Source organism: Etheostoma spectabile, chromosome 23 (assembly GCF_008692095.1).
Source record: "Etheostoma spectabile isolate EspeVRDwgs_2016 chromosome 23, UIUC_Espe_1.0, whole genome shotgun sequence".
NCBI classification, from domain to species: domain Eukaryota; kingdom Metazoa; phylum Chordata; class Actinopteri; order Perciformes; family Percidae; genus Etheostoma; species Etheostoma spectabile.
In genome coordinates this window covers 5571576-5579525 of record NC_045755.1, presented here as the reverse complement: position 1 = coordinate 5579525, position 7950 = coordinate 5571576, and the positions used below count along the sequence as shown (strand labels likewise).

At 39.6% G+C, this 7950-nt stretch overlaps 1 protein-coding gene across 4 annotated transcripts in view; it reads right to left on the bottom strand.

Annotated features, from left to right (window-relative positions):
* celsr1a (cadherin EGF LAG seven-pass G-type receptor 1a) overlaps positions 1-7950 on the bottom strand; it is a 94661-nt gene that overhangs the window by 26864 nt on the left and 59847 nt on the right. For all 4 annotated transcript variants that reach the window (XM_032504919.1, XM_032504917.1, XM_032504920.1 and 1 more), the window contains 3 exons: positions 3334-3491; positions 876-1039; positions 504-629 (listed from right to left, as the gene is read on the bottom strand). In XM_032504919.1, coding sequence (XP_032360810.1) covers positions 504-629; positions 876-1039; positions 3334-3491 — 448 coding nt within the window. The remainder of the gene's footprint in view (positions 1-503; positions 630-875; positions 1040-3333; positions 3492-7950) is intronic.

The following is a 7950-nucleotide window of genomic DNA, read 5'->3' as shown; positions in this document are numbered from 1 at the left end:
CATCCATCCATCCATTTGAAAGTACAGCAACTGGGTCTGTGTGTTTTGTTTTGTCTATCTTGTTTTATCCGGGTTGGATAAGTGAGTCAGAGTTTAATCTTGTTCATTAACGCCAAACCTGAGGCTATTTTTAATGTTTGTACAGTAGCGAGCTGTAGAAGTTTCTCTGTGAATCTCCATTGTGGCTGCTGTATGACTCACAGTGAGTCAGGGGAGGTCCTCCTTATCCCATTTGATCTTTCAAGCACACACTACTTCCTGGAAGTCCTCGAGACACACACACACACACACACACACACACACATACACACACACACACACACACACGCAGTGCACGTACTGTAGGTAAACACATGCATGTGTATGCGGAGAAGCTCACAGAGGAGCATGTGGATACAGGCACATTTGGCCAGAGAGCCACCTGTATATGAATGCATATGTGGATGCAGAAACACACATGTACAGACACTATACTGAGAGATTCTTCTTCTTCTTCTTCTTACCTTGTTCACAATTCTTGCCTCCGTAGCCGGTTGGGCAGTCGCAGCTGTAGGTGCCCCACTTGCTGACACACACTCCTCCATTCTGACACACGTCATTTGTGCAAAAGTTTTTCTTTGCTGGACAACCTTTGACACCAAACACATAAAGAAATAATCAATATCTGTACGTACAATGTATGTATATGTTTATTGGCTGCAAAACTGCTCATGGTACACATAAAAAAAATGGCATCAGACTTTCCCTCTTTCATAAAATCAGACTTATCTTATGTCTTATGACCAGTGCACTTGACAAGATCAATGTCTCTAACTGCTGCAGTGTAACTCTACTGAATGATCATGGTCTTTAGTTCAACATGCAGCATGTCTAACCTGCTGCGGTGCCGTTGTTAGCGATGTAGCTGGCCATGTCGATGGGTTTGCTGTCGATGCTGAGGTTTCTCATGCAGCCCACAAAGTCTCTGTTCCTGACCGGGAAGTCCTCAGGTAGGTTGGGAACTCCGCCTAGCAACAGTGGCCCCGTCAAGTCCAACGACCTGCAGACAACAGAGACAGAAAATGGATCAGAGCAAAATCCAAAATGTGAAAGAATACACTCATGCACTTATGTGTCAATAGTTGATACTTTCACAACTACTCAAAGCGCTTTGAGTAGTCGTTAAGACTAGAAAAGCGCTATATAAATACAGCACATTTACATTTACATTTACAAAACAACCACAAAAATAGAGTCAAGTGTGGATGCAACACACTGATTTTGCCTCTACAATGAATAAACACACATTAAAATTATTACTAATATCATAAAAGAGGAATATGATGGTCAGGACTGCTCATTTCTATCCATTTTTGCTTGTAAATCCGTAACAAACAAATCATTGATACCCCGTCAATGCCCTGAGTTTACACCAAAAAAGGGTGATTGAGGTAAGGAATCAGCCCATAGCATGACTGACATTTCTGAAATACGCTTTCCAAGGTTTAAGCTGTCACAGGGCTAACTGTTACCACTCCCATGACCGAGTCAGGTTCCACATACTAGGTCATGTAGGAAGCTGCTTACATCCAGAGCCTTATAAAACACTCAACAACAAAAGAGAAAGAGACTTAATGTAACGGTAAAGCTTTTAATGTAGTGTGCAAAGTGTACAGCACAAACCCTGTTGCATGGCCAGGAGCATGTTACGCATATTCAAAGAGTATTTAAAGAAAGAAATAAAGCAAATAGGAATCTGTTGTTGTGTTAGAGCCATGAACTGCAACAGTTCCTTAGAGATGTCTTAACTTAGTAGTAGTTCTATCAATTCTATATACATCAAGTTATAAAGTTAAGATCTTTTGCATCTATTAGCAAAAAAAACAGTAAAGACATAATAGAATGGAAATGATAAAATATCTAGTTTGGTGACATGAAAATCTATCAGAAGAATTCACATGAGAAATTGTGGGAATGAAAGTGAATCAAAGCTTTACTTGATTTCCAAGTGTGATATATGCATATAGGACATTTGGGCAGAGACATACAGTATGAAGCCTGTACACAGCTGTAATAAAAATAGCAGAGCCTTGAAAACAGTGTAAAAGTACAGTGTAAGAGATAGTTACGTCAGCAAAGAAGGTTATGTTTTTGGTTTGGTTCGTCCGTGGCGTTTTGTTTGTCTGTCAACCAGCAGGATTATGGAAAATACTGCTACTTTCATGTGCCAAGGAAAAACGCTGGGTTAGAATTTTGGATTTCTTTCTTTAACATTACAAGATAGGGTGTTTGTGCTGCATTTAAGTTATGTCAGAACACTAAGAAAAAGGAGTTCTCCACTAGGAAGATTCCCAGTGCATCAATGTTGTGCGATAGGGCAAGCCTAGGCAGAAGTCTGCCCTCTCTGAGTGCCCTTCTAGTTAATATATTTTTAAAAATGTTCACTATTAGCTAAAATAGGTGTTCTGGTCCTGAAAGCTAAGTGATTGTTTCGGTTTCAGTGGCATTTCTCAGGTTTACTCTGCCTCTTAAAGGTTGTAGAGGACGATGTGTTTTAGTTCATATACTGAAGTACTCCTGAAACCTACAATTACACATTGTGGTGTTCAATGCCTTCCAATACTGTACATTTGGCAGTAATTATAGTCAAATTGTACCAACCACATTGTAGTGTTGCTAGTGTTGTTTACAGAAGGTTTAAAATATAGTGAAAGCCACATGCTCTGTGCCTCCATCACACTCTAAATCACGCCAATTCTCCAAAACAAAACTGCAGGCGTTTGCTTGTTGTCACCACATTACACACCATCATAATGAATATTTGTATATTCCAGCTCTAGACAGTTAAAGTATCTAAACGCCTCTCAGCTGCTGTGACCTGTGCAACAAGTTCCTGAAGGAATGTAACCTCATTAATTCCTCTTTGAACCTCCCTCTCTCTCTTTGTCCCCACCCTTTGCAAACTGTATGTGTTTCAGCATGCAAGCTCTCCATACGACTCATTAAACAAAGTCTCACGCTATAAAAAAAAATAAATTTATTAGTGTGTGGTACACACAGTAAGTCTGGTTAATCCTGTGTTGCGGTGATCTTTTGGGAATCTAAGAATGTGTCTTACAGACGAAAGGCCACAAGGATGAACACTCAGATTAGGAGACAGAAGGAGGAGAGGGTGGCAGAATGAGAGTTGTGTAATCTGCTGTAATGAAGGCAATGTGATTTAGCCTCAAAGGTACAACATATTCACCTATTAGTCTGACTGGCTAGTGTGCGGTGTGTGTGTGTGTGTGTGTGGGATGGATTGGAGATAAGGCGTGTAAAGACCCAAAGAGAGAAAGAAAGACTGCAGCTTACTTCTTCTGTCCTGTCTGGGTGCCTTGGGCGGCGCAGGAATAGTTGCCGATCAGCTTTCCGAACCGAATCGCCATGGAGATGTCACAGTCGTCTACGGCAACCACGGCCACCTTTTCTGCAGAAGGCCCATGAGGGATGCCTAGACGCCCAATGTTTGGCTGAAAAAGTAAAACAAAAACAACATTTACATTATACTTTAGGGTCCAGGTATTCAAGGATTCTTTATATCAGGGGTCTTCGACGTTTTTAAGCCAGGGACCCCTTAACTGAAAAAGACATGTAGCAGCACTACATATGTTGTATAAAATGAAGTTGCATATTTAACGGAGCCTACAATAATTGCTTAATAATTGCTGGCATGATTTTATAAATTATGTTTTAATGTTAATACATACATGTGACACACATCTGTAAATCTGTAACTACCTTGACTACAGGCCAAAAAGCAGTGGGGATTCATATTTTCTAATAATATGTTATTAATAATTTATATTAAGACTTTTTGAAAATCTTTTGAAAAAAACTTTGAAAAATGTATATCAGTTTGGAGGCCCCCCTGCATCGACTCTGAGGGCCCCCTAGGGGTCCCGGACCTCCTGTTGAAGATCCCTGCTTTATAAGAATCCACTTTTGCAAGAGGTACTTTGAAAAGATTATGGAGCAGCTAAAGTAAAGAGATAAAATAGTTGTTTTGTTTAAAAAAAAAAAACGTTGAGTCACCTATAACACCTGAACACCACAATTTGGAAATAGATGCATAAAAATTAGTAAGCATGCAAGTAAGCAGAGAAGCAAAAACAAACTAAAAGGGACATATGGATGGTTGAAAGAGATAGCTAAGAGCTAAAGGTGATAGATTAAAGGCAACAACAGAAAGCTAAAAGGTCAATAATGAATGAATGGCTACCACAGATAGCTTAAAGCTAAACGTAGTGAATGCATGGTTGCAATAAATAGCTAAAAACATGAAATAATGGTTTAAATAGTTAGTCAACAGTTACAATATAATAATGAATATATAGTTAGACTAACTAAACATAGAAAATAGAAATATTTAGCAAATGGTTAAAATAGCAAATGCAATGGATATATTATCAAAATAGACACTGGAAGTTAGACAGATGAATGGTTAAAAAGTCCAGCTTCTCATAATGACAGTAGTTAATGCAACTAACTAGACTAAAACATTGATAGTTCAATTGTATGAGCAAAATGCTGTTACATCAACTATTACATCCACTTTAATATCATTTTAGTTCAATAATATCCAGTTTAAAATGAATTCAAACAAACATGAGTGTAAGAAGACGGGCGGTGGCGATGAAGGGGTACATGGGTTCATGATGAAAATAGTTGGTAACACTGCTTTATACTGCTACAAGGAATCTAATCTATTGCCTCCTTTTTCCTACCCGAGTGCAACAATTACATTTTTTTTGCAGTGTATTGTTGTGGTAAAACTCCACTGGCTGGATTAAGCTCAAGTTTGCAATGCCTGATTTCGTTCTTTATTTCTTTGTATTTGATGTGAGAAACTTTGCTGCGCTTTGGTGCTCGATCATTGCGGGTCAGAGCCACACAAACAGTGTCTATCTGACTTCAGCCGACTTGGAGTAGAAGTCCACAGACTTCTCTTGGCTTAAGGTGACAAAAAACCCATTGTGCATAAGCTTGCACCTAATGATTACAAAGCAGGCTAATTCCTTCATCAAGGCTTGTGGCCGACAAATGTGGATCTGAGAAAATGTGGATCAGCTTAGAAAATCAGGCCCCCAAAAATCGCTTTAGTTTTTGAAATATCTAACCTGAGACCGAAGTTCAATGGAGAGTTTTACTTAACAATAGAGGCCTTGGAACAGGAAGCAGGAGGAATTTTATCATTGCTAAAGCTATGAGCCATTTTGAGATATAAAACAATGCATTATTTAGATGAATCAAAGCTAGAATGACAAATTTGCTCCATCATATTTACCGTACAATGAAAGTGTTTACATTTCATTTCCTCACTGAGTGGCTTACAATAGATCAACCATGATCTCTCTGCTATCTCTCCTAGGAAACTGTTAAATCCCATGAATACAACAACACACAACAATAGGACTACAGATCCCAGACCTGATCACAGTGCAGTGTTTACATAAGGCACTCGGGCGGTTTAGAGGTTTTGACAGTTCAAGCGATAGCAAGAAAGACCTTTAAACCACTACGGTGGCACGTCTATAATAGACAAAATGAAGGTGACAAAACCTTTCGTCATGAATTAGTTGCTTACAGCAGCTCATTTCATTTTGTTGTATTTTTATATTTGGTATGTATTTCTGAAAAATGTTGACGAAGAACAAAAAAACAGAAGAGACGTAGAAAGAAAAAGAGTCATGCAAAGAAAGAGAATGTGTGTGTGCTTGTGTTTGTCTGCTTCATAAATAGGATTAGAGTAATGAGATACTGGTGGTGCAGAGACTCTGCAAACAAAGGAAGAGAGGAAAAAAAGAGGGCGAAAAATGGGAAAGAAAGAGCAACAGACAAAAATAGGGGAAGTGGACTGGCCAGTTATAAGAGCCTAAAAGAGAGAAACAAAGAGAAACTGGCCGACGGGTAAACAAATGAGCAACAGAGGGGTGCAGTGTTTTCTATTTTGGCTCAGGTGGGCTCTGGTCCGGGCATATTTTCCAACCTAGAGGGAGTTTATCACTGCCACTCCCTTCTACAAGCCTTGTTTCCACTGATTCCACCAAAAACAGGTTCACACTTTCCACAAAGATGAACAGGAAGGCCAACTGAACCGCAATTTTTTTCCCTTTTAATCTCTCTTTCATTTTTTACTTACTCATAGGCAGAATACTTTCTCTCTCTCTCTCTCTCTCTCTCACACTCACGCTCACAAACACACTGGCTGAGAGCTGGCTGTAGAAAGACCATCAGCATTTGAAGACACAGACACGAAGCGTGTGGACACACGCACGCACACGCACACACACACGGCACACACACACACGCGCACACACACACACACACACACACACACACACACACACACACACACACACACACACACACACACTATTAACTGGAACTTGGATTTTGTTATTCACATCTTCACACTAATAAGATTAATGGTTAACTAGCAAAAGTAAAGCTACTTGATTATTTTATGGGGCTGTAGCTAACTAGTTTCATTGATCAATCACCCCCCACCCCCCCAATTCTTCACCGAGAAATTATTATTAGAGGCAGGGTGAACTCGCCAATGCCTCGTTTTGTTGTTTTGTCCAGGCAACAGTCCCAAAGATATTCAATTTACTATAATATACAGTAAGAAGAAGCAGCAAATCCTCACTTTTGAGAAGCTGCAGAGAATGTTTTAGTTAAATGAACAGTTATCAAAATGTGAGCTGATTTATTTCCTGTTGATCCATAGACTGTTTTGCATGCGTCTGTCTGTGTCAGTAACCTACATTATAATCATTTTGTATATGTGGGCCATGTATGGTAATCATGATAGTAGGAAACCGCACCCCTGTTGCTGGCTACCGGCCAACCTCCCCTCTGTGATGTATCCACAGGTGTCTACTTGTGTTAACCCTTCCACCCTTACCTACCAACATCGCCATAGTAATTAAAGAAATACGCTGTTGCAGCCAACATACATAACTTCATTCTTGTCTCCAACAGTTGGTTAAAGTAGCTTAAATCAAATGTAATTGAAAATTATTGTTGTGTAACTTGGATTCTTCCTCCTGAAGTGACAGGACAGCAGCCGGTGGTGAAACACTGCACTTCGGGACATTTGCGTCGAAGCCGCACACGTGAGGGACAATGCCTAGGCAGTGTAAGAAAATGATTCAGACTAGTGGCCAAATTAATTTACAAATAATAAAGTACTCCGCTATGAAATACTGTATGTGTGAATGTCCACTGTGGGCAGCCTGTAATCAAGGGACTTGATCTAGGGGTAAGAAGAAAACAAACAGAAAAAAAGATCGGGTTTTGTTCGGAGAGCAGCAAAGCCTGCAACCAGAAGGTGTAAAAAAACGTTGGCACCATGCAGACAGCAGCAGGAGAACAAAGAAGACCCAAACACAGAAAACAAAAGTGCTCATAGATGCTCAACATGGGTCAAGGAAAGAGGAGTAGAAGGGGCAAAAGAGTCTGATTTTGTAAGCCCAAACTCCCAGTAGAAAAACATGCTGAAAAAACCACAGTCAACGCTATGTCAGTATGTTATATTGTGAATATAGCCGCTCCTAAGATGGAACAAATTCCTTATAAAAATCTGATCAAACAGGAAAAAAAACTCATTAGTTTTTATATCCTCCTTACAATTTCCCTGTTATTGTTTAAATGCTTTGTAAAGGTTGCGTGTTGCCAAATTTGATGAAATGAACTGACCTCCCGTAAAAACCACTGTCAAAGAGCCAGTGAGCAGTGTATTAAAGTAGAAATTTAAAGAAACAGTGCAACTATTTGAAAAATAATCTTCTCTGTTGTTCTTTCTCCAAGAGTGAGATGACGGGATGAGTATCGATCTCATGTCTACGCGTGACAACTTGAGATATTGATCAATGTATTTTCCAAACACTATTCCTAATCTTCCAAATGGGGGTCAAACAAAGTCTC